General features: G+C 45.0%; 1 protein-coding gene across 1 annotated transcript in view; it reads left to right on the plus strand.

Moving 5' to 3' along the window:
* Positions 1 to 27,537, plus strand: part of TBK1 (TANK binding kinase 1) — a 130,824-nt gene that overhangs the window by 78,617 nt on the left and 24,670 nt on the right. Inside the window, exons 9-12 of the mRNA XM_077469711.1 lie at positions 8,421 to 8,617; positions 12,463 to 12,521; positions 22,174 to 22,265; positions 22,871 to 22,972. Coding sequence (XP_077325837.1) covers positions 8,421 to 8,617; positions 12,463 to 12,521; positions 22,174 to 22,265; positions 22,871 to 22,972 — 450 coding nt within the window. The remainder of the gene's footprint in view (positions 1 to 8,420; positions 8,618 to 12,462; positions 12,522 to 22,173; positions 22,266 to 22,870; positions 22,973 to 27,537) is intronic.

Below are 27,537 nucleotides of genomic sequence, written 5' to 3' on the forward strand. Positions count from 1 at the left end.
TATTCATCATTGTCCACTTCTTGATTAGAGTTTGAGCTCTGCGGATTGGCATTCACATTTCCTTGGATATCTTTTTATATCCCTTTCCTGTTTTTATATAGCTAAACTACCCTTTCCCACAGATCCTTTGACAATTCTTTTGCTTTCCCCATGACTCAGAATCCAGAAATGTCAGTGAGGCACTGGTTGAAGGATGCAAGGCAAAGGTCCAGAAACTCATTGACCTTTTTATACACAAACACTAATTAAAAGCAAACAGATCACAGTTGAGGATGGTTACCCTTTTTAAAGTGGTTGTAAACCCTTACAAACCACTTGGACCTACAGGTAAGCCTAGATTAAGGCTTACCTGTAGGTCCAAGAAATATCTCCTAAGCTTACACGGTTTAGGAGATATTTACCAACAGACAGTCACTGCTGTCTACGGTGCATGCAGGTGGACTATCGCGGACTGCAGGCAGACTATCGCTGTTAGCAGCATGCCGATGCTAACGGTGATATGCCCTTAGTGACGGCTCCCGTGCGCATGCGTGGGAGGGACGTCATCACTGCTCTAGTGCTGTGAGTGGCTGGAGCAGCGATACCTGAAAGAAGATGGACGCTCCGTACTACAGGGGACATCGGTGACATCTCTGGCTCCTGTGTCAGGTAAGTGACACACAGTGGGCTACTATGTGATGCATAGTAGCCCATTATGCTTTACCTTTTGCAGGGAGACAAAGGACAAGTAAACCCATTAGGGTTTACTTCCTCTTTAATAGCCATTCAACTTGTGTGCATGTTATCAGGCCAAAATCGCCAGGGTATGTAAACTTTTGATCAGGGTCATTTGGGTAGTTTCTCCTGTATTCATTATAACACAGTTGATAATGGCTTCAGCCAAACACTAACCATGAGTGAAAAATGTTTTTGTGCTCTCATTCATATTCTCTGAAAAATGCCCAAGTAATCATACATTTTGCCAGGGTATACTTATGAGCACTACTGTAAATCGAGAAAATTGTATAATGTATGGCCAGCCTAAAAAATACAAGTTTTGCTGACTATATGTTTACTTAAAACTTGCACATATGCCTGTGAAATTGTGCATGACTGCAGGAGTATGGACATAAGTTTGCAGTTGCAGTGTTATCTTAATGTGTTGTATATGGCTCCTCCATGTAAGAATGTACATCACTTTCTGAGTAATAAACCCTTCACTGGTTAAGAAGTGCATCCAGCCTGTGTGTAACTTGCTGAGCAGACACTGGCAGCATTGCTAGCAACACCCTGAGAGACCTTATGTCGAAGGGACATAACAGTGGTGACAAGGATTGTGGATTTTAGCACAAATGGCTTTCCTAGGGTTTATTCATCCATTTGATCCTGCTGCTGAATCGTGAAGCTCCTGGGTGGAGAGGCTGGAGCAGTATGTGGAAGTAAATAGTGTGGCTGTAGAAAAGAAAGTTGCAGTTTTCCTCACAGCATTGGGTCAGGCTGCATATGGCACTTTCAGAGACTTAATTTCTCCAGACAAGCCGGCCTCTAAGCCCCTGCCTGAGTTAATTCAGAGGCTACATGAGCACTACAACCCAAAGCCGTTAGAAATCTGAGAGCGGTTTAAATTCTACAGTAGGAGGCAGCATGCTGGGGAGGATATAAAGACTTCTATCATTGCTTTACGTAAACTGGTTGCCACTTGTCAGTTTGGCGACTACCTGCAGATGGTTCTCCGCGACATGTTTGTCATGGGACTCTGCGACCCAGCCATACAGAAATGTTTACTCACAGAACTCGACTTGACACTGACGAAAGCCACGGACCTTGCTACGGTCATGGAGTTGGCTACACGGGACGCCACTCTACTGAAGGTGCCACCTGAACCTCCTGCAAGCCAGGGAGAGGAAATATTCCGCACTGCTATCACCCGACACCCACTACGGCCGTCGCCAAATCAACCTAAACCTCGCCACCCCAATTCTTCTGTCTCTAGGATACCAACTTGCTACCGTTGTGGTAACACTTCTCACAGTGCACCTTGCTTACACTTTCCACAATGTCATTTGTTTTCTTTGTGGAAAGACTGGTCATATTGGCCATGTTTGCCGCAGCTCACACTCCCCGACCACTACCACAAAAGGTAGACGTAAACAGACATTTCATGTGGATACAAACAGTAACTGCTCCAGCTCTGATATGGAGACCTGTGTCCAGCATGTTGGACTGTTTCGGTTAGCTCCTGCGATAAAAGTGGATGTCGCACTCAATGACTGTCCTGTCTCTATGGATGTTGATACAGGGGCGGCTGTGTCTGTCATTTCATGGACTGATTTAAATGCATCGGGTCTGTCCCTACCGCTCCAACCTACAAATCTACAGCAAGGAACTGCTACAGCCCTTAGGTTATATGAAACCCATTGTGACATTAGGCAAGCACAGTGAAACTCTACGCCTTTGTTTTAAGTATAGGAGGTCCTCTGCTGTCTGGTAGGGACTGGATCAAAGCCCTGGGCATGCCCCCTCTTGCCATTGCCCAATGTACATTGCTTTCTGAGGTAGACCATTGGGTGGAATCCCTGAAGTCACGCTTTAAGGAGGTTTTTGAGGACTCTTTGGGCTCTGTAAAAGGAAAAATTGCCCACCTTATCTTAAAGCCTGGTGCTACACCTAATTTTTGTAAGGCAAGATCAGTGCCTTTTGCCTTGCGGAAGAAAGTGGAAACAGAGCTGGACCATCTATTGGCTGAAAAGATCATAAATAAAGTTGATAGAAGTGAATGGGCATCGCCAATTGTGCCTGTCAAGAAAAAGAATGGAGACATTAAAATTTGTGGGGATTTCAGGGTTGCCCTGAACAACCAACTTCTTGTTGATCAATACCCGTTGCCTCTACTTGAAGATCTATTTGGCTCACTGGCTTGGGGGCCAAACGTTTACAAAAATATACTTAAAGCAAGCTTACCTGCAACTGCAAGTACACCCAAATTCATGCCATCTGTTGACCATTAACACCCATAAAGTATTATTCCAATATTATCGCATGGTTTTTGGCATAGCCCCAGCTCCAACCATCTGGCAGCGGATCATCGATGAGGTCCTGGCAGGCATACCTTTCACCCAATGTCTGCTAGATGACATGCTCATTACTCGTTCCACTGATCAACACAGAATGTTAAAGCTGTGCTAGAGAGACTCCAACGGCATGGTTTACGCGTCAGTCTTTCAAATTGTGAATTTCTCAAGTCTCGACTGGAATTTTGTGCCCACACTGTGGACCGACGTGGGTTACACACTACTGAAGAAAAGGTTTAAGCCCTTACCCATGCCCCTACTCCCCAGAATGTCACACAGCTTAGGTCCTACCATTTCTTGCCGAACCTAGCACATCGGCTCTACCCGTTATATCGCTTACTGGATGCAAAAGCTAAATGGATATGGACAGACAAATTGTAAAGAAGCTTTTCAGCTTTCTAAAGAGCTCATTCTGTCCTCTCAGGTTCTGGTCCACTACGATTTAAAGAAACTCGTTACCTTGGCTTGTGACGCCTCACCTTATGGACTGGGTGCCGTGCTTTCCCATATCATGCCAGATGGCACGGAGTGCCCCATTTCTTTTGCCTCCAGGTCTTTAACCTCAGCAGAACAAAACTACTCCCAGATAGACAAGGAAGCTTTGGCCATTGTATGGACCACAAAAAATTTTACACGTACATCTATGGAAGGGAGTTCACACTCATCACTGACCACAAACCTCTGTCCATACTGAATCCTCAAGAATTTTTACAACAACTGCATCTCTCTTACAAAGGTATGCTTTATTCTTGGGAGCTTATACTTATTCTATCCGATATTGCTCCCACGAGGCCCATGGCAATGCAGATGCATTTTCCAGATTGCCAATTGGTGAGCACCCACCTAGAGACATACGCAAGTACACAGGCCACGGTCCTGCATGTCCACCTCCCTAATTGCCAGACTTACAGCCACAGATCCCATCCTGTCTCAGATATTCTCATATATTCACGCTGGATGGCCAGAGAAAGTCCCAGGTGAATTTCGCCTGTACTTTACCAGAAAATGTGAGCTTGTGACTAATGCTGGTTGGTTGCCTACAGTGGGGCAATAGAGTACATCCAGCCTGTGTGTAACTTGCTGAGCAGACACTGGCAGCATTGCTAGCAACACCCTGAGAGACCCTGTGTCAAAGGGACATAACAACATCATGCAGCCAAGCTCTGTTAATGCCACAGCAGCAATGATAGAAAGGGAAACTAAACGCACAGATTCTCAGCTGGTGATTACTTTAGTGATCAGATAGTTATAATAACAAAAGAAAATACCTAGAGCTGAACTCCCAAACCCATATTGAAGTGACTCTGTTGCTTAAAAAACAAACTATAAAAATGTTACCTCGTGCCACACAGTGGGGGTGGTATATATGTTGGAATGTTCCTGCTCCCTACAATATATAAGAAGGACCAAACGTCCTCTATGGAAAAGATTACGTGAACATGTACAGAACATAAAAGCTGGTTTTCTGAAACACTGTGTCTGTCGCCATTTTGCAGAAGTACATAACAAAAATCCTGCTGATCTTAAGTTTGGGGCTATACAGAAGTATAAACCCCATTGGAGGGGAAGCCACAAAATCGGGGAATTAAGTAAAATGGAATCTCGATGCATTTTCAAAATCAATAGATTTGCGCCTTTGGGCCTTATAGGTCCTCTCACATTTTCAGACAAAATTGACATGTTTTTATATTTTGTTTGCATCTATTGTGCAGATATATCAAAACACTCTCAATATTATGTATAATAGTATATTATTTAACAGACCAAAAGGATGAAAATGAGTTCTTTATTGTTATGGTTTACATACATTTTAAGGATAGCAGTGGGATAAGAGTTTAGGTTTTATTCCCTTACAAACAGGTTTTAAGCAAGATTCAAATACATATGTCATCAGTGTTGGGACAGAGCTTGGTAGTAAGCAACCTAGGGTTATACTGCTTCTTACAAATGAGACACTAGGCACATACAAAAAATATCAAATCAAAACAAAACACTGCGCTATCAAAAAACAGGAAAAGCAGCTAACACACTAAAAATTTATATTTTAGTTCAAATGACATATAAAAAGAAAGTGTTGCGCTAAAATAAAAAAATATATACATACATATTCAATCGCAGAACAGGTCACACTCCCTCTGTGTACACAGAGACCTGTTCTGCGATTGATGGATACTGGTTTCGTGTGTAACCTGGCTTTTGAAGTGATTTCCAGCGTTGAGTCCCAAGTTCCATTGCTTGTTGGCCTGAGTGCCCCACAGTTGCCTTACATCAAAGCGCAATTGACCCTTGGAGCGTATGTTTGCTTGGGTCAAATAGAGTCGGTAAGCCTACATCTGTTTAGGGTGGTGGTATCGGCACCAGGGTGTTTGCATTCAATATTCCTGTGGATTGGAGGACATCTTGATTTTTCTATTGCACCAAGGGGGATTGTGACTGTTTTTCCACTAAAGGACTCTTATTCTTTTCATATATATATTCACATTGTAATTCAAACTATCATTTTTTTGTCAATAACCGTTGGAGTTTACATTAGGTAAAATACACGGGTCATACATGTGATATTTGCACACATGTTTTTTTATTTTAGCGCAACACTTTATTTTTATACATATAAAAAATATAAGGCCAACCCCTAGGGCCAAGAACTCCTCCCACACATCAGCTGCCCAGTTTTCTGCCCAATGTCCTTGACATGCATGAACATGGGTGTGTATTTTTACTGAGGTGACGGTGAAGCTGCAGCTGGTTGGGCACATTGTCCAGGGGATAGTTTTTCCCCTTTATTCCATCACGGACTGGTGTGTATTGGTCTGTTATGCTTACAGAATGGCTGGCACATTCCACAGCTTTTCACACAGGGTTTTCAACAGCAGTATCTTCAGCCTTAGGAATCTGTGTGCTCTCTACCTGCAGTGAATTGGTCACACAGCCTACACCTGAGCATTCCTTTCAGTCCAGAACTTTTGCTAGCTGGTCCATGGTTATACCTGGTTGAGTGGTGTAGCCCTTTCCTGTGGTACAGTAGCCTCTGTATATTGTGCCAAGCAAAAAAGGCAGTCGCCTGGCGGCTGTGGGTGAACAGGCTCAGGGCCTTATTTGCATTGTGCATAGTTTATTTTTTATTTTATTTTATTTTTTGCAAACACATGTCGCATCCATCTACTTTGACAGCCACTTCAGGGTTCCCTTTTCATCTTTGTGTTCTCATTCTTCTTTCTACCTCAAAGCAGAGGTGTTTTCTTTTGTTTGCAAGAATTTATGCCTAAGTTGTAAAATATAGCTCCTCATTATCTCAAAGGTTTAAAACACCCCTCCCTTGTGGATACTGAAACAGATGCCTGATATTTTCTGATTCTGTTGGGGGTGCTCCAAAAGATTTTTCTAATGCTAAATCCTTCCCATCACACACCACTGCACTGGCTGAATTCTAATTGGCAGTAGTTGCCTAAACAGAGGGAAAACCTGTTTTCTTTCTAATCAAAGTGGTACGATCCACTTTAAAGTGGTTCATTCCTCCCATAGTTGATCTGCCTGTGTCCTACCTTAACAAAGCTTTGACCATCCCTGTAGAAGATGCTGCTTTCTTTGGGGACCCTACTGACCTTTTTGGAATTACTTTCCCAATCTATTTTTCTCATTGGTGTGCTCTGCCCATCCCATGCTTGGCTCTATACTCATCTGAATATAACTGGTCAAAATCCCTAAGCAGAGACCTGGCTGCTGCTGACATTGACACTTACCTTTATTAATTGCATTGGCCAGATTCTTGTGGCATAAACATTTTTGTGCCACAGTACTGGATGCTATCCAAGGTATGTCTTGGGTAACCCTTTCTTCTGTCCAGATCCCCAGGATGCTTTGGTTTAGGTCATCAGAGTCATAAGAAGGCCTTGTTACGCCTACCCTTCTTTTTAGCTCTTTGCTGGATGAAATCATTAAAGCTGCAACAGTAAGTAAGAGCACTCACTTACCCCAGCTATGCTAACTCGAGTAACTATGCAGGCCGAAACCTTCCTATCCTGCATCAAAAATCTGCTCCTGCCCAGTTCTTAGACCCACAATTAGTGGCTTTCACAGAGATCTATGTACATAGGCAAAGCATATCTGTTGGAGGTAGTTATAGAATAGTTTCACCTTTTTTTTTCTCCACGTCATATTCTTTATTTGTTTTCACATTTTCATACACTTTCAGTCATTCAAGTATTCTTGTCCCAGGGGTTTATCTTTCTATATCCCCAAACCGAAATGTTTGAAGGTCTTGCTTCAGATTTGTTTACAGTATTGAAATGCCTGGACTTGGGGGGAATGGTCTCCCCACCTGGAGTTGTGATAGGACATATGCCTGTGCTGGGGGATGCTGTATGTGGATATGTTAGCTGCGCCATTCAAGTACAAACAGGACAGATTTGTCTGAGTGGTGCATTAAAAAGCCCCCCTCCTTTCTAGTAAAATCCTACTCTACTAGGGCAGCAAGTGCCTCCTTGGGCTTTTTTTTTTTTGCATCAGCCCTCTGCATCTCAGGTCCATAAGGCACCAAGCGCTGCCTCTCCCCCCTCCGCCGTTCTCACACGCACTGGCCGGCTACGCCAGGGGGATCACTGGGACAGGTTGGACCACAGGCATCCCAAGGCATGGGGAGAGTGTTGCAGAGCAATGCCTGGGATATGCCTCGGATGCACATGGCTGCAACACACAGCACACTTGGGACGGCACTGTTGGCAGACTCTGCGAGACACAATAATAATTTTGCGCCCAGTCAGTCTGGCCCTGCCTCTAGGAGAACATTCTGAAGATGGAGGGAAAGAAAAGAGGCAGGGAAGATGCCCGGTAGAGCTGGTGGGAGGGAAGTAGGAGGCGGGGAAGGGAAATTCCACTGACGGCTGATGCGTCATAGGTTAAGGATGCGACGGCCCTGCTCCTTAACAGATAATTGCCGGCATTCTTTTGTATACATTTTGGCTGTCAGTGGTGGAATCCCGATGGCAGATGAAAGAACCGAACCTGAAGGTATCGGTTTCTTGTATTGGTGCATTTGCACGAGTACTGATACTCATGCAAATGCTTGGCATCGGCACGATGCCAGTATCAGTGCAACCCTAAACAAAACCATATAATATGAGATCAAACGTAAACACTCAATTTGTATGCAGGTAGGCAGGCCCTTGCACACCATAGATGAAGTTAAATCTAAAGGAAATTGAACAAGAATATTGTATAATGTATGGCCAGCTTAACACTAGTTCACATACTCCCAGGATGTGTCTCTAAATGGATTTTGGTTAAAGGATTCTACACGACTACAAAAATCTTATTTTACAATGGTCACCCAGTTTTGGTCCCTCTATTATTGATTCTCATAATGTTTTACAGGCCTGCAGAATTTCATGACTTGATCTACAAGCAGACAAAAATTCCATCCCAGAACCAGGAGCTGCTTTTTGAAGGAAGAAGGCTGGTTCTAGAGACAAACAGACAAGTACAGCACTTTCCTGTCACCACAGAGGAAAACCCAATTATGGTGTTAACCCGAGAGATGTTGACTATCATTGGGCTACAATATGAGGAAGGCAAGTTGGGACAGATAATCCAGCTTCTTATTAGTTAGTAGCAGACTAACCTGCAGTACAAGTTTTGCAAAGATGTTTTAGTTTAATGTAAACTTGACCGCTAAAAGTAGCTCCACCATAGACAGGTTTGTGCTTCTATTTGCTCAGAATCATACTGAACTGATCATTTTTATTTTTTTTTTTTTTTTTTGAAGCTCCCACTTTATGGGAACAGTGTAAACTTGTGCCCAAGAGAAATATGTTGCTTTTAACTAAAAAAAATCAAGGTGACAGCTGATTTAAACTGACCTAATTTATCCCCTTGCTGACCGCATATAACTTGCATATACAGTGACAAGACGGTTGTGCGCTTCTGGGGTTTGCATGCGCGCTGTGCTAATACATAGCGGGAGTTGATCTGCGGGTATCGCAGACTCTGTCCGCCGGCACCCACAGAACATTCAGCACAGAGGCAGAACAGCGATCTGCCCATGCAAACAAGGCAGATTGCTGTTCTGTCAGTAGGGAAGGCATAGATCCTGTGTTCCTGCAAAGTAGGAACATGGATCAATGCCTTCCCCTAGTAAAAGCACCTCCCACACAGTACACAAACACTGGCTAGGCACAGTTAACCCTTTGATCGCCCCTCATGTTAACCCTTTTCCAGCCAGTGTTATTAGCACAGTGACAATGCATATTTTTAGCACTGATCGCTGTATTGGTGTCACTGGTCCCTAAAAAAAAAAAAAAAGCGTCAATGTCTGTTTTGACTGCCGCAATATCACAGTCCCGCTATAGATCGCTGACATTGCTAGTAAAAAATTCCAGAAATATAGCCCATAGTTTGTAGACACTATAGTTTTTGTGCAAACCAATCAATATACACTTATTGGGATTTTTTATTTATTTTTTTACCAAAAATATGTAGCAGAATACAAATTGGCCTAAATTGATGAAGAAATTTTAGATTTTTTTTTCCTTTTTTTTATTGGATATGTTTTTTTTTTAGCAAAAAGTAAAAAAATTATTATTTTTTTTTTCAAAATTGTCGGTCCTTTTTTTGTTTTATAGTGCAAAAAATAAAAAATGCAGAGGTGATATACCAACAAAAGAAAGCTCTATTTGTGGGGGAAAAAAAAAGAACGTACATTTTATTTGGGTACAGCATCGTACGACTGTGTAAATGTCATTTAAAATAATGCAGTGATCCAGAGGTCAAGTGGTTATATGGCTAGTTTGGTAGATTATACACATGTGCCAGTGTCTTGGACTAAAGTATAACAAAAGGTTACTCAAAATTGCGTCTACAAACCAGAAAGCAGGAATCATACTTGGTAGCAGTAAATATCCCAGATTGTTGATTGTCAAATTCTGCTAATCCCGGAATATGTGTGAAAAAAAATGTTTTGTATACTCTAGAGGCGTATTCACACCACTCCGGTCTGTTGTGCAGCATTAAACGTACACGCGTCATTTGAATGGGCTGCCAACATACCACAATGGACTGAAAATTGTATATGTAGCATTTTTGTCAACACACTCCTCCAATGCATGGTGGCAGGTACATTATGGAGGAAGGTTAAAGGGGTCCAATCAAAATAAATGACATAATTGCACCATTATGTGTAAGTGGCATTACTGCCGCAATGTGTCAGTGTGCATGATCCCTTAGTGCTGTTTTGTCATTAAAGGAATCCTTTACTTAAAATGCTAGTTTACTGGCTGTTTGTCTCAGTACTTTGTCACTAACTTTAGACAAGCATGTAGCTTCTGACGTCAGAACACTTTAGTGGTGCGTGGTCATTTTTTCTTTTGTAGTATACACAATAGGATTGTAAACGGCTGGGACACCTTTGGGTGCAATAATGCGGCGCGCTTAGCAGTGAGTGTGTCTACAATTTGTGTCAACAGATGGCAACAGATTGGTGTGTGACTATCTTGGTTGCTTATGGAGCCACAGTTCAGTCTGAATAATGTGTCCGGGTTTTAGGCAGACTGAAACCCAGACGCATGATTCAAAACCTGCGCTGTTCAGCTGAATCATTATACTGGGGTCAGTGTCACCCCCCCTTTTTATAATATAGGGCACAGTGTTGCCCTCTCCATTAAACAGGGGCCCCTATAGAGGACCCCCATTAGATCAGTGCTTCCCTTAGAGACCAAAACATTTGAAAAAAGGCAACACAACCTCACTCTATATTTATATCAATATGTGAAAAAAATAATTGATAATGATGGTGGAAACCCCCAAGGGTAATCCAAGTATTAATACACTCCAATCTTATTTAAACATATATTCTGCAATCTCCATACACACATAATACTGTATGAATAGTGGTGTAAACCTTCAATCCATTCCGAGATGTACCAGTATCCAATTTTATAAACTCCTTTTGAGTTGGATATGTTGAATATTAGCACAACATATTTTTGAATGGATTTACACCACTATTCAATTTTTACAGTATTATATGTGTGTGGAGATTGCACAGTATATGTTTAAATAAGATTGAGGTGTATTAATACTTTGATTATCCTTTTGCGGTTTCCACCATCTTTCACAATTATTTTTTCACATTTAAATTGATGTAATTCTAGGGGGAGGCTGCACTGCATTTAAAAAAAATACAAATAAAAAAGAAAAGTTTCTTTGAGGCGTTTTTTTTTTTTATTTTAGGTTAGATCAGAGTCCCCTATATACGATCCTCTTTAGAGACCTCTAAGGTGGGGTGCTGATATAAGAGGACTGTGATATAATGGATATCTCTAAGGAGAAAGGGGGGGGGGGTGATAATATAAGGACACACTGACCTAATATGGGTGCAATAAGGAGAGTTCCCCTTATCTAATAGAGGTCTCTAATAGGGTGGGGTCTCATGGGTCTCCAGCAATCGGCACTCTCCCTGCCCACAGACTCGCCCCGTAAGAGACCTCTATTATATCAGGGAACCCCCCCCCCCAAATCAGTGTCCCCTGCCCCTAAAGACCCAATTTTGCTGGGGGGGGTGAAAGATGGGGGGGCTGTGAGTGAAGGAGGGTGGCCTGACAAAGTGGGGGGTTGGCTGACTGGTTAGTAGAGAGACCTCAGGCGCACAGCGTCCGCTAGGCAGCGAGGGACTCTGGGAGAAAGTGGCAACGATCGCCCACAGTCCAGCCCAGCCTCCACATGTGACCAGCTCCGCCAGGCCAATTGCAGACCCTCTTGTCCACCACCCGCACATGACCCATTCAGCCAATCACAGGGCGCCCGCTGCCCATCACTGAGCTGGGTTTGTAGTGCAAAGGCAGTGTGTGACATTAATGACTGGGCATGGGACTTGGGATGCGCCCCTCTAGATGTTGCTGCCGGGGCTGCTGGTCACAGGACAGTGAACTGTATGGGTGTGTCCAGGTTTAAGGCGAGTTGAAACCTGGACTGTCATTCTTAAAATTTGGACAGGTGGCAACCATACCTGTGAGAATGCTTTAATGCAGGCAATTTTTTTTACCTTAAAGTGTTTCTAAAGGAAAGATTTAAAAAATAAAATAAAAATACTTACCTGCTATGTGCTATATGATCCTCCTCTTTTTGGGCCTCCCATCAGCGATCCTGGCTCCCCCCCGAGTGCCTCAAGCTGCTGTGTAAGGCTAAAAAAATTTTTTAAAAAAAATTAAACTTTTAGAACCACTTTTAAAGCCTTTTTTGTATACAGGAGATGCTGCAAAGGCAGAGGCGGTTGCTGTGGATTTTGTGATTCTAGCCTTTTTATTTGGGAGTTTAAGGCTAGCCTATTAAATAATGCATACAGTAAAGCATTGTTTTGTTGTATGCTTAAGCGTGATTTGAAATGATTGTGAAAATTAATGCTGTGGTTTAATTCTGCTAGTATATGTGCCGAAACTTCAAACGCCTTATGACCTGGATTATGATGCAAATTTGGCAAAGGTTAGTAATATATTTTTTTGTACATCATTGTGCAATTTTTTAATCAGACTATGCATTTTCTGTATCTTTTTGTTACAACAAAATATATTGGATACATTTTGTATCACTACCTGTCATTTTGATTGGAGCAGCAGTATAGGCAGAAGCTGGTGTCTAAAGGCTGCGTCTGAACCTAGCTGAATCATCTGAGTGAATATTTTCAGCCTGTAACATCTGTTGCCCAGAACATATGTTGTCCATTTGTATGGGCAAGGGGAGAATGTGCAATCTTGCAAAGGTAATTTGGTCCAGAAACCCCAAGCTGCTATCAGAAATGTGTGGTCAGTTTGATATTGGGGATGTTTTGAAAAAATTGGTGGCAAACGACTATTTCTCTTATATTCACTGACTGACAAAGCTCCTCTCTTAGCCATTGGGTTGTTATGCCCGCCACTAGGAGAATACTAGGCATTACTTGTTCTGTAACACTCAGAACTTTTTAGTTCTTCCCCAGGGAGCGGTCCCTTGGGCAACAACCCTCCAGCCTGCCATGCAGTCATCAGTTTTATTTTGCCTAGTGAAGAAGGACCTAGGAACACTGCGGGCCCAACGGTCCGTGCTTACTTTTCTGCAGAAGCGTGACTTTTTGCGCAAGATGATTGATCCTGTGATCTTCTATCAACAGCCGGCTGGGTGACAGGCTGGATACTCTTATACTTGTAGTCTCCCCAGTCTGGCCATCGAGTGTGTGCAGGCCACAGCTCCGCGCTAGGCAGGCCTCGATGAAACCTCCAGTTCCAGAGGTGGTCGGTGAGCTTTTATGCTCCGGGGCATACCTATGACCGGGCTACTGATGTCTGCGTGACAGTATGCCGGGCCAGCAGCCACCCTGTACTGATCAGTGAGTGGGTCTGTGATGAAATGTCTCCCAGCTCTTCAGGACTGGTAAGTACAGCTCTCCCGTCCTCCGTGGGGCTGAGCAGCTGCACATTCCCCGGGAGGTCGATTCGGGGGGTCCCTCACCTCCCTCTCTTCTCTCCCTGTCCCTTCCCCCCCCCCTCCCTGGGGGGATGCTGCGGAGCGGTGTGTGTATGTCTGTGCAGGGGCTCTCCGGGGGTTCTTTCATCTGGGGGGGGGGTGCGCTGGCTAGCTGGATGGTTTTTGTGACGCCATGCTGGTGTCCTGCGCAGCGCTGTGCTCACCACCATTGTTTTCTTCCTGTACCTCATGGATCGACATACGATGGCCATTTTAGGTGTGGGCAACGGCAAGCATGCTGGGCTTCAGCAGCCATTTTCCTTGTGATTATCCCTAAATAGGACACCGGCAGCCATTTTCTTGAAGCCTGAACACGTTTTTTAGTGTTCTCTAGTGGCAGCATGTGCTCCTGTGCTCTAACGACCATTTTCCCTGTGTTTTATGTCCTTGTGCTGGATGCTGTGTGGACATTTTCTTGCAGCCTGAGCACACTTCAGAGCGGTTTTAGCGCCATTTGCAGCTGCTTCCACTGACACAGCACTGTTTCCTCTGCACCTGGGAGCAAACAGGGACTACAGGCACTACCTGCTGGATAGCGCAGAACCCCTCTGGGTGGTGAGTCCTGTGGGAAAGTGTCCCTCAGCCAGTGGCAGTAAGGAGGGTGGGACTGTCACTTTCCTAAGTCCCCTTTGGGTGGCAGGCAGGGTAGGGTCAGCATGGCTTCAGAAACTGGTGTTTCTTCCCTTAAAAAAACAGGCAATTGCAACCAGGTCACCTGCGGACTGCGCAGTGCCCGTGGACACCCTGGCGGCGGTCCTCAATTTGTTCGTTGCCAAGATGGAGGTGGCACATGAGCAAAAGGGTGCAAAAGAGCGGCCCCTGCCCCCCGTCCTCTGGGGAGAGCTCTGACGCAAACTCAGGTCCTGCTGAGGCTGGTGACCCCTGCTCTGTCTTGTCAGATGACACTGACCAGGACCGCTCAGACAGTGAGGATGAGTCCCCGGCTTGGTCTGTGCACGACAAAGCGCTTGTTGGAGCACTTATCACAGCTGTGCGTGATACCCTGAAGATTCAGGAGCCAGCAGATCCCACTTCTGATGTAACAGTCCCTTTTGGGTCCCGCAAGCCAGCACGTTCACCTAAGGCAGTGATGGCGAACCTTGGCACCCCAGATGTTTTGGAACTACATTTCCCATGATGCTCCACTACTACGCAGAGTGTATGAGCATCATGGGAAATGTAGTTACAAAACATCTGGAGTGCCAAGGTTTGCCATCACTGACCTAAGGTGTTCCCGTATCTGGCTTATTTTGACACGTTCATTTACAAGGATTGGGATCGCCCGCAACAGACCTTTTGCGGTTCCCAAATCCATGTCGGTGCGTTATCCCTTTTGAGGAGAGCCTTCTCAAGATGTGGTTTGCTCCTCCGGTCGTGGACCCCCCAGTATCCAGGTTAAAGTAACTACGATCCCGGATCCTGCATATAAGGATCCCACGGACAGGAAGGCCGAGGCAGTGGCTCGTTCCTTGTTTACGGTGGTGGGGTCCGCTGTGCGACCAGTACTGGCATCCGCACTTGTGTCGCAGACGCTAACTGAGTGGGCAAAACTGTTGCACCGCGAATTGGCTCAACAGGCTTCTCCGGTCTGCGTGGAAATAGCAGACCAACTTGTGCAAGGCCTTAAGTACATTTGTGACGCGGCCCTGGATACTCTTCCTCTGTTATCCAGAGCTTCAGTGTCAGCAGTGGTGCTGAGGCGCCTGATTTGGTTAAAATGCTGGTCTTCTGACCAGGCATCTAAGAAAGCCCTGACGGATCTTCCCTTCCTTTGGCGACCGGCTTTTCGGAGCCTCATTGGATGACATTTATTAAAAATGCCACCGGTGGTAAGAGTACCCTACTCCTACAGGCCAGGAAGGCTAAGGAGCCACGCCGTAGGCAAGAGCCCTCTTTTTCCACTCACAAACTGCTTTTTCGTCCGCCGGCCTCGGCTAAACGTCCCCAGCCCGACAGGACGACCACGGAAGGACAAACGTCCCTGGAACCGCAAGCCTAACAAGCCTGCGAATTAAAGTGCTACCGCATGAAGGTTTCCCCCCACCCGAGACAAGGGTGGGGGGGTCGCCTTCAGGAGTTAGCAGCCTGGTGGGCCTCTCGTCTATCCGACCAATGGGTCTGCGATCTGATTTCCTCCGGCTGCAAGATGGTTTCTCTCATGGCCGCCAGACAGATTCTTCCCCTCCAGCATACCCGTATCCCCGGCTCACCGGGAGGCCCTCTTGGGGGCAGTAAGGGACCTGCTGAGTCGCGTGGTGGTTGTACCGGTTCCGAAATTGGAACGTTTTGAGGGATTCTACTCAAATCTGTTTGTAGTTCCCAAGAAGGAAGGGGTACGTCCAGTCTTGGACCTAAAAGCCCTCAATCACTTTGTGAAAGTGCAGAGGTTCAGAATTGAATCAGTGCGCTCAGTAGTCGCTGCACTCCATCAAGGGGCATCCTTAGACATCTAGGAATGCTTACCTGCACATACCCATATGCCTTCGGCATCAAAAGTTTCTGCGATTTGCAGTCGGTTAAGCCCACTACCAGTTTGTGGCTCTTCCTTTTGGTCTGGCATCAGCCCCCCGAGTCTTTACCAAGGTATTTGCTCCAGTTTTGGTGTTGCTGCTGCAATGTGGGATCGCGATCGTGGGATACTTGGACAATCTCCTCTTGAATTAGGAGGATGTGGAGATCACCATGCAGACCCTGCAAGAATTTAGGTGGTTGTTGAACCTAAAGATGTCGGTGATTGTACCGACCCAGCATCTGGAGTACCTGGGCTTGCTGCTGGACTCCAGGGAAGCGAGAGTTTTTCTCCCTTCAGACAAACTGCAGACTGCCAGATCTGTGGTAAAACTGCTGATGAACCGCAAGTGGTCGTCGCTCCGCTTCTGCATGCAAGTCCTGGGACTCATGGTAGCCTCCTTAGAGGCAGTACCTTATGCCCAGTTCCACACCAGAGTCCTTCAGAAGGAGATTTTGACAAAGTGGGACAAATATCAGTTGTCCCTGGATTGGCAGATCTAGGTGAGCCAGTCAGTCAGAGATTCCCTGAACTGGTGGCAGAGGTCCCCGGTGATTCAGTCCGGGAAATCGTTCCTACCTATGAAATGGACAGTGATCACAACGGACGCCAGCCTATCCGGCTGGGGTGGGCTGATGGGGGGGTCAGTTGGCTCAGGGCCTCTGGTCGGCGGAAGAATCCAAGTTGCCGATCAATCTGCTTGAGTTAAGAGCGATCAAGCTGTGCCTCTCCACATGGTCAATGAGACTACAAGGGCGTCCAATCAGGATCCAGTCAGACAACGCCACGGCTGTGGCATACGTCAATCACCAAGGAGGAACAAGAAGCTCCGCCGCCACATGGGAGGTCGCTCACATACTTCAGTGGGCAGAACGACACGTACCGGCCCTGTGAGCCATTTACATCCCGGGAGTGGAGTACTGGCAGGCAGACATCACCCCGATGCTGGACCCAGGAGAAGGGGCGTTGCATCCGGAGGTATTCAGGCTACTGTGCCTGAGGTGGAGCACACCAGACATGGATCTTCTGGCCTCCCATCTCAATTGGAAGGTGCCGAGATTTGTGTCCAGGACGAGATCCGTGGGCCGACGCGTCAGACCCGCTGGTGGCTCCATGGGATCAGTACCAGCTGATCTACGCCTTTCCTCCACTGAAACCGTTACCACATCTGCTCCGCAGAGTGGAAGTTGAGGGAATCCCAGTGATTCTGGTCGCCCCAGATTGGCCTCAGCGACCTTAGTACACAGACCTAGTGCGACTGGTGGCAGACTCCCCATGGCGACTGCCATTACTAGAGGACCTTCTGTCTCAAGGTCCGATTCTCCACCCTGCTTTTACCATCACTGGCTTTAATGGCATGGCTATTGAGAGCCAGGTGTTGAGGAAACGGGTCTGTCGGACTCGGTGATCCCAACTATGTTGAGGGCACGGAAATCTTCTAGGAAGATATACCATCGTACCTGGAAGGCTTACATCTCCATGTGTGAGAAGAAAGGTTGGCATCCGCGCTCCTTTTTCTATATCCAGGATCCTGCTGTTTCTTCAGCAAGGAGTAGACCAGAGATTGCCATTAAGCACCATTTAGGGGCAAATATCAGCCATGGTTGTCTTTTTTAAGCGACCCCTGGCGTCTCACTCGTTAGGGAGTACCTTTTGTTCAGGGGGTGCGACATGTAGTCCCTTCGGTGCCTCCACTCTGAACCTGGTGTTATTGGCACTTCAAAAACCACCGTTTGAAAATATCAGGGAGATTCCTCTGTTGACTCTTTCCCAGAAAGTGGTCATTCTATTGGCCATGACATCGGCCAGGAGGGTTTCAGAACTGGCGGGCCTTGTCCTGCAAGTCGCTTTATCTGGTTATCCACAAGGATAAGATGGTGTTGCGTCCGCAACCGTCTTTTCTGCCAAAAGTGGTCTTGGATTTTCATATTAATGAGGACATTGTATTACCATCTCTGTGTCCTAACCCAAAACACCCTAAGGAAGTGGCCCTTCACGCTCTAAAGGTGTATTTTGTCTGCCGCTGCTCCCTTTCGGAAGTCGGACTCAGTTTGTTTCAGTGGCTGGTCCAAAGAAAGGCATGGCGGTCTCGTTGGCCACCATTTGCAGATGGATCACAGATTGTAGTGCAGGCCTATGCCTTTAAGGGACAGGTGTCCCCCTTTCCGGTCACCGCCCACTCCACGAGGGAAATCGTAACGTCTTGGGCTTCCAACACCAAGCGTCTGTTGCTCAGGTGTGTAAGGCGGCAACCTGGTTGTCTGTCCACACGTTTACCAAGTTCTACATTGTAGACGTCAGTGCATCGGCTGATGCCTGTTTTGGCTGCAGAGTTTTGCAGGCGGTCGTATAGTTGCAATTGAATATGCATATATTTTCTTTTTTCCTGTTTTTTTTCGATTAAAAACGCAGTACCGTTAAGCTAATGCGCCGTTGCATTATATTCCGCAGTTGTGCGCTTGTGGGTAGTCACTGCTTTTGAGGGTACCCTGTTTTTGTGGTGGTTTTCTCCACGCACTGCTTTTTGTGGGTAAAGTTTCACTAGTTCCCACTTACAATGGTGGATGAAGTTTTTATGCCGTTTTTTCCCTCCCCTCGTTTGGCACTGCTTGGGGATGTCCCAATGCCTAAGAGAGGAGCTGTGTCGGTCGATGAAAATAGGATTTTTTGTACTGGGGATACCTAAACGATCTCCTCCTGAGGGCGTCTTCCGCCTCAGAATTAGAGGAGGATGTGGCCATCACCATGCAGACCCTGCAAGAATTTGGGTGGCTGTCGAACCTAAAGAAGTCGGTGATCGTACCGACCCAGCGTCTGGCGTACCTAGGCTAGCTGCTGGACTCCATGGAAGCGAGGGTGTTTCTCCCTTCAGATAAGCTGCAGACTCTCAGATCCACGGTAAAACTGCTTATGAACCGCAACATTCTTTCCTATCGATAGTGGTCTTGGCTTATCATATCAATGAGAACATTGTATTACCATCTCTGTGTCCTAAGCCAAAGCACCCTAAGTAGGTGGCCCTTCACGCTCTGGACGTGATTCGGGCTCTGAAGGTGTACAGGTCCTTCTCAAAAAATTTGCATATTGTGATAAAGTTCATTATTTTCTGTAATGTACTGATAAACATTAGACTTTCATATATTTTAGATTCATTACACACAACTGAAGTAGTTCAAGCCTTTTCTTGTTTTAATATTGATGATTTTGGCATACAGCTCATGAAAACCCAAAATTCCTATCTCAAAAAATTAGCATATCATGAAAAGGTTCTCTAAACAAGCTATTAACCTAATCATCTGAATCAACTAATTAACTCTAAACACCTGCAAAAGATTCCTGAGGCTTTTAAAAACTCCCAGCCTGGTTCATTACTCAAAACCGCAATCATGGGTAAGACTGCCGACCTGACTGCTGTCCAGAAGGCCATCATTGACACCCTCAAGCAAGAGGGTAAGACACAGAAAGAAATTTCTGAACGAATAGGCTGTTCCCAGAGTGCTGTATCAAGGCACCTCAGTGGGAAGTCTGTGGGAAGGAAAAAGTGTGGCAGAAAACGCTGCACAACGAGAAGAGGTGACCGGACCCTGAAGAAGATTGTGGAGAAAGACCGATTCCAGACCTTGGAGGACCTGCGGAAGCAGTGGACTGAGTCTGGAGTAGAAACATCCAGAGCCACCGTGAACAGGCGTGTGCAGGAAATGGGCTACAGGTGCCGCATTCCCCAGGTCAAGCCACTTTTGAACCAGAAACAGCGGTAGAAGCGCCTGACCTGGGCTACAGAGAAGCAGCGCTGGACTGTTGCTCAGTGGTCCAAAGTACTTTTTTCGGATGAAAGCAAATTTTGCATGTCATTCGGAAATCAAGGTGCCAGAGTCTGGAGGAAGACTGGGGAGAGGGAAATGCCAAAATGCCTGAGGTTCAGTGTCAAGTACCCACAGTCAGTGATGGTCTGGGGTGCCATGTCAGCTGCTGGTGTTGGTCCTCTGTGTTTTATCAAGGGCAGGGTCAATGCAGCTAGCTATCAGGAGATTTTGGAGCACTTCATGCTTCCATCTGCTGAAAAGCTTTATGGAGATGAAGATTTCATTTTTCAGCACGACCTGGCACCTGCTCACAGTGCCAAAACCACTGGTAAATGGTTTACTGACCATGGTATTACTGTGCTCAATTGGCCTGCCAACTCTCCTGACCTGAACCCCATAGAGAATCTGTGGGATATTGGGAAGAGAAAGTTGAGAGACGCAAGACCCAACACTCTGGATGAGCTTAAGGCCGCTATCGAAGCATCCTGGGCCTCCATAACACCTCAGCAGTGCCACAGGCTGGTTGCCTCCATGCCACGCCGCATTGAAGCAGTCATTTCTGCAAAAGGATTCCCGACCAAGTATTGAGTGCATAACTGAACATAATTATTTGAAGGTTGACTTTTTTTGTATTAAAAACACTTTTCTTTTATTGGTCGGATGAAATATGCTAATTTTTTGAGATAGGATTTTTGGGTTTTCAGGAGCTGTATGCCAAAATCATCAATATTAAAACAAGAAAAGGCTTGAACTACTTCAGTTGTGTGTAATGAATCTAAAATATATGAAAGTCTAATGTTTATCAGTACATTACAGAAAATAATGAACTTTATCACAATATGCTAATTTTTTCAGAAGGACCTGTATTTGTCTGCCACGGCTCTGTTTCGGAGGTCAGACTATTTGTTTCGGTGTCTGGTCCAAAGAAAGGCATGGCGGTCTCATCGGCCACCATTTCCAGGTGGATCAGACAGATTGTAGTTCGAGCCTACGACTTGAAGGGGCAGGTGCCCCCCATTTCTGGTCACGGCCCACTCCACAAGGGCAATAGGAACGATTTGGGCCTTCTGACACCAAGCGTCTGTTGCTCAGGTGTTTAAAGCGGCAGCCTGGTCGTCTGTCCACACGTTTACCAAGTTCTACAAGGTAAACGTCAGTGCATCGGCTGATGCCTGTTTTGGCCGCAAAGTTTTGCAGGCGGCCGTATAGTTGCTATTGAATATGTATATCCTTTTTTCCTGGTTTTTCGATAAAAAGACAGTACCGTTAAGTTAATGCGCTGTTGCATTACATTCTGCAGTTGTGGTGCAGCTGTGGGTATTCACTCCTGTTGAGGGTACCCAGGTTTTTGTGGTGGTTTTTCCACGCACTGTTTTTTGTGGGTAAAGTTTCACTAGTTCCCACTTGCCATGGTGGATGAAGTTTCTATGCTGTTTTTCCCACCCCTCGTTTTGGCACTGCTTGGGGACATCCCAATGGCTAAGAGGAGCATTGTCGGTCGATGAATATAAGAGAAAATGGGATTTTTTGTACTCGCCATAAAATCCTTTTCTCTGTAATTCATCGACCAACACAGCACCCACCCCTCCTTTTTCTCTTTACGTTATACTGCTTGTTGACGTACTGATGACTGCATGAACTAAAGAGTTCATGAGTGTTAAGTCCCATACACACTATCAGATTTTCTGCTGAGTTGTTCCTTCAGATTTACCAAAACCATGTAGTAGAAGGGCCTGCCTGATTGCATACACATTGAAACTCCTAAGGTTTGACCTCATATTATAAGGTTTTGGTAAATCTGAAGGAAAGACTCAGCAGAAAATCTGACAGTGTGTATGGGGCTTTACAGAACAAGTAATGCCTAGTATTCTCCTAGTGGTGGGCATAACAACCCAGTGGCTAAGAGAGGAGCTGTGTCAGTCGGTGAATTGCAGAGAAAAGGAATTTACGGTGAGTACAAAAAAAATCCTATTTTCCCAATTTTTAGTTAATTTGTTAGTAGTTTGATACAAATTTGGGTTTCCAGCAGTTGTTGAAAAACACTGCACTGACCACCAGTGCATTGGGGGATGGGGTTAAATGACACTGATACTGAGCACCAGTATTGTGGGATTTGAATACTACCAACACTGAGTTTGGAGGCTGTTGTTGTGGTCATTGTTGTACAATGCAAAAAATGCAGCAGAACAAAAATTTTCAGGCGTTAAGGTGCATTCATTTTGGTCCATTTATTTTGAATTAGCTGCCTAACTCAACATAACTACTGTGGTCACCATTGATATAAATCTACCATAAAAACATCTCACTTTTTTTCTTCCAACAGGCGGTTACTGGGATTGTCTGCTACTATTGTAAAGTTGCCTCAGACTTGCTGCTTGTACAGGAGCTTACGAGAAAAGGAATTTCTTGGCTTATGTAAGTATTCATTTCTATTTGAAGAATATTAAAATCCACGGCGATCAGAAGTTTGTATAGAAACGAGACTAATCAGCATTGCAAATATCTCTATGCATTTTGTGATGTATTCTTTGAAATATTTAATTTATGTTTTTATATGTTTTAAAATTTATATTTGTCATACTTTTCTGTGTTTTTGCGATCAAAAGGTCCCATTGAAATTTTCTCAATTTATTTTTATATATATATATAATGGGCTGTGGTGCTATAATTTTGTTTCCTATAAAAATCTTTTCTCTATATATACTACTTTGCCATACAGAGAAATATATGATGTGGTCTCCTGAAGGGCACCCAGTATATTTTTTTTCCTTTTTTATTTATTTATTTTTTAATGTGCCAGAGTAAAGAGTTCTGACAATAAAAGCTCAAAAAAATGTTGCCCCTTATGTTACCATTTATTCAAATTTTTTTTTACCTAAAACTAGAGAAAATAAAATTCAAAGGCTACATTGTTTTTATCTTTTATTCTCCTTCCTTTCTTTTTTTAATTCATAGAATTCACCCCCCCCCCCCCACCCAAGCTATATTATCTACTTATACAGATTGTATATCATTTCTAGTGACGTAATGAAGGATGAGTACAGTGAGACAGTTCATAAGAATACTGAGGGTACTATCAGATTTAACTTCTGCAACAGAACTGTAGAAAAGGACCTGAAAATGTAAGTATTAGAAATGTTCATTGAAAATGTTTTAAATCGCAAACCTGGGGAAGCCCCTGTCTTCCCTTTTTATCTTCGCCTCTCCTTAGCCTATGACACTAGGTCCAACCGCATATATTTCAGCGCTGGCGATCAGATGTACCTGAACTAATGGAGGAGAGTTGGGAGGATTGTATGGCCACCTTTGTCACCTCTGTGATCTTGGCCAAAAACCAGTTTATCCAACCTAAATTTTTACAAAGAGTCTACTACACTCCACAGTGACTAGCCGGTATTTACCCGCAGTCGGACCCGAAGTGTGTGAGGTGTGCTGTTTCCACTGGCACCTTTATACATATGGTGTGGACCTGCCCTGTACTTATGCCTTTTTGGGAGTCAGTGACCCAGACCCTTATGCTGGCCATACACTATATGAAAAATTGGCCAAAACCATTTTTGAAAAATGAACATTCGGCAGAGAGCAAACTATAGTGCCATCATGTAATGACCGATAAATCGTTCAGTGGACATAAATTAATCCATTGTTTTTTGTTTTGTTTTTACATATACCTAGTGCAAACAGTTCAGACGGGAAACACATTAACCTTTCAATTTATGGTTCGTTTGGCAGAAAATTTCCAAACTTGTCCTTCGTTTTTTCGGGTCAAAAACGTCCCAACGATTATCAATGTTGTGCCCATTAACTGGCTGAAAAACAAACAAGCTGTGTCTGACTGAATTTCGACCGATTTTTCGTATAGTGTATGGCCAGCATGAGTCGGCTGTGTAGCATCCCATTACACTCCGCACCACTTTTTAATTTGTTAGGTCACATGGAAGACATAGAGACAGATATACTAAACTCTTCCTTACATTTGCCCTTTTCTACGCTAGAAGAGAGATCCTGTTGAGGTGGAAATCGCCTACTTTCTTAATGCTAGATGCCAGGAAGAAGACTATTAACGCAGTACTCCCTCTCTACAAACTTATGAAAGCAGGAGCTGCTTTCACAAATTTTGATAAAGTGTGGTCTACCTGGATAGATGCATATGGATCAAATGCTTAAATGGAGTTTAAGAGCTTAAGGTCTCATAGTGTTTTGAGTTCCCTGCCATCGCCTTTCCCCCTTCTCGCTGTAGGGGGTCACCCCCCCCATCCGTCCCCCCCCCCCAATCCGTGTGTGTATGTATATGTATGTGTGTATATATATATATATATATATACATACAGTGGTGTGAAAAAGTGTTTGCCCCCTTCCTCATTTCCTGTTCCTTTGCATGTTTGTCACACTTAAGTGTTTCGGAACATAAAACCAATTTAAACAATAGTCAAGGACAACACAAGTAAACACAAAATTCAATTTGTAAATGAAGGTGTTTATTATTAAAGGTGAAAAAAAATCCAAACCATCATGGCCCTGTGTGAAAAAGTGATTGCCCCCTAAACCTAATAACTGGTTGGGCCACCCTTAGCAGCAACAACTGCAACCAAGCGTTTGCGATAACGTGCAATGAGGCTTTTACAGCGTCCTGGAGGAATTTTGGCCCACTCATCTTTGCAGAATTGTCCTAATTCAGTTACATTAGAGGGTTTTCGAGCATGAACGGCCTTTTTAAGGTCATACCACAACATCTCAATAGGATTCAGGTCAGGACTTTGGCTAGGCCACTCCAAAGTCTTCATTTTGTTTTTCTTCAGCCATTCGGTGGTGGACTTGCTGGTGTGATTAGGATCATTGTCCTGCTGCAGAACCCAAGTTCGTTTCAGCTTGAGTACACGAACAGATGGTCGGACATTCTCCTTCAGGATCTCTTGGTAGACAGCAGAATTCATAGTTCCTTTTATCACGGCAAGTCTTCCAGGTCCTGAAGCAGCAAAACAGCCCCAGACCATCACACTACCACCACCATATTTTACTGTTGGTATAATGTTCTTTTTATGAAATGCAGTGTTCCTTCTACGCCATATATATTTGGACACACACCTTCCAAAGAGTTCCACTTTTGTCTCATCGGTCCACAGAATGTTTCCCAAAAGTCTTGGGGATCATCAAGATGTGTTGTGGAGAAATTGAGACGAGCTTTGATGTTCTTTTTGCTCAGCAGTGGTTTTCTCCTTGGAACTCTGCCATGCAGGCCATTTTTGCCCCAGTCTTTTCCTGATGGTGGAGGCATGAACGCTGACCTTAACTGAGACAAGTGAGGCCTGCAGTTCCTTGGACGTTGTTGTGGGGTCTTTTGTGACCTCTTGGATGAGTCGTCGCTGCGCTCTTGGGGTAATTTTGGGCGGCCGGCCACTCCTGGGAAGGTTCACCACTGTTCCATGTCTTCGCCATTTGTGGATAATGGCTCTCACTGTGGTTCGCTGGATTCCCAAAGCTTTGGAAATGGCTTTATAACCCTTTCCAGACTGATAGATCTCAATTACTTTCTTTCTCAATTGTTCCTGAATTTCTTTGGGTCTCGGCATGATGTGTAGCTTTTAAGGATCTTCTGGTGGACCTTACTGTGTCAAGCAGCTCCTATTTAAGTGATGCCTTGATTCTGAACAGGTGTGGCAATAATCAGGCCTGGGTGTGGCTAGAGAAATTGAACTCAGGTGTGGACAACCACAGTTATAGTATGTTTTAACAAGGGGGGCAATCACTTTTTCACACAGGGCCATGATGGTTTGGATTTTTTTTTTCACCTTTAATAATAAACACCTTCATTTACAAATTGCATTTTGTGTTTACTTGTGTTGTCCTTGACTATTGTTTAAATTGGTTTGATGTTCCGAAACACTTAAGTGTGACAAACATGCAAAGGAACAGGAAATGAGGAAGGGGGCAAACACTTTTTCACACCACTGTATATATATATATATATATTATATATATTTATTTCTTTATCATACATCACAGGACACAGCCACAGTAATAACTGTATGGGTTATATGGCACCTTTAGGTGATGGACACTGGTACACCCTAAACGGGAAGTTCAATTCCCCATATAACCCCTTCCCTTACCGGGAGTACCTCCGTTTTTTTTCGCCAGTTTCTTAGGTGTTGGTCACGAATAAAGATGTGCTGTGCTGAGCTCCACTGGAATATTCCTTACTGGGGCAAGCCATGCAACCAGATCCATTCAAAGGGCCTTTTCCAGGCCAAATTGAATAGTACCTGGGCATTGTGTCCGAAGAAATTAGGTTTTGCTTCGCTTTTCTAACGCTTCTCTTTTTTTTAGAGAGCTGGATCCCGGAATCCAGTATTTGTTTATTTCAGCTATATTCTGGGCAGGGTGCTTTTTACAGGCCCAGGGCTGTGAATCCCCCCCCATTTAAAAAAAAAAAGAAAAAAAAGGGAGGGCCCCAGTCCCTGAATGATTTCTAAACGGAGCCCAATGTGAGAGGTGAAGATTGGGTCTGTTATCACAGACCCTGCAGCTGGATAAGGTAAGGGAGATTCCTAAGGAACTTTTCAAATTCTTGTGGGTATTTCTCCTTTAAAGTAAATGTTGCTATGCCTATAGTCACCACCAGGGGCTGTCAAGAGCACGTACCTGTTTCATGCTAGTCAGTCATGCCTCTGTGTACAAGCTGCACGCTTCCTCCGGCCCAGGCTCCAGGTAAAGTCATGGAAAGGCGGGGTTTCTTCTCCTAGGAATGTCTCCCCACCTGGATAGCCCTCCTCCAGGCAGTGGGAGCATGGCATCAGATGGTATGCCACGCCACTCCCGCTGCCATTACAGCGGTTCCCTTCAGCAGCTCTCCTCCTCCCCCCCCAGCCCCCCTCTATGCGGTTCGATCAGGATCGGAGCCCGCTCGCGCTGGAAAATGCTCTTAAAATAGATGAGGGAGGGGGGCACGATGGGGGGTTGGCGGAAGGGGGCGGGCTTAGCGGCGTTGTTGTGATTTTACGTCTACAACGCGGGCTGCATAGCTATAAAATGCACCTTTTTTTCAGGTGCATACATCTAGGAGGGGCACTAAGCGGATGGGTGGCATTTGAGTGAGTGACACAGGCATTTCCAGGCACATTTACTTTAAGCATCAGGCTGAGCTTAATAGCAGTGGCAGTTGCTGGACTATTGCTCAGAAGTGGGTGCATTTTTTTGGTGGTACCTCTGCGTTTGTGTCCGACACTATGACCAGAGGAGGTGGTTCAAATGCCGCAAAGATCAGGCACACAAAGGGGTTGTCCTAAGGACCCTCCCTCTGCAACACCATCCCGTACTAAGCAGGCTAGTAGAGTGAGCCATCAGGGTCATCAAGGGCTGCGATTGCTTCCGACAAGTCAGCCCCTGTCTATATAACTGAGCAGGTTTTCTCCTTGGCTATGAGTGGGTTAGAGGAAAGATTAGTGGCATTAATCATGTCTTCACGGAGTGGAAGAAAACGCATTAGGTCCCCTTCTACCACACAGGACCCCCAAACCAAGTAACTGTGGGAGGGGGGAAGATGAATCCCCCCTCAGGGGACCGTGAACAGGCTCATGATTCCTTTTCCGAGGAATCAAGTGGGGAAGGACCTTCTTCTTCAGCTTCACATGCTGACAAGTTGCTGGTGCATTCTCTTACTGAAATGGTCCGCGCCACATTTAATATA

The sequence above is a fragment of the Lithobates pipiens genome, unplaced genomic scaffold (genome assembly GCF_037356315.1).
Source record: "Lithobates pipiens isolate NorthernLeopardFrog02 unplaced genomic scaffold, aLitPip1_a1.2 Scaffold_8, whole genome shotgun sequence".
Classification (NCBI taxonomy): domain Eukaryota; kingdom Metazoa; phylum Chordata; class Amphibia; order Anura; family Ranidae; genus Lithobates; species Lithobates pipiens.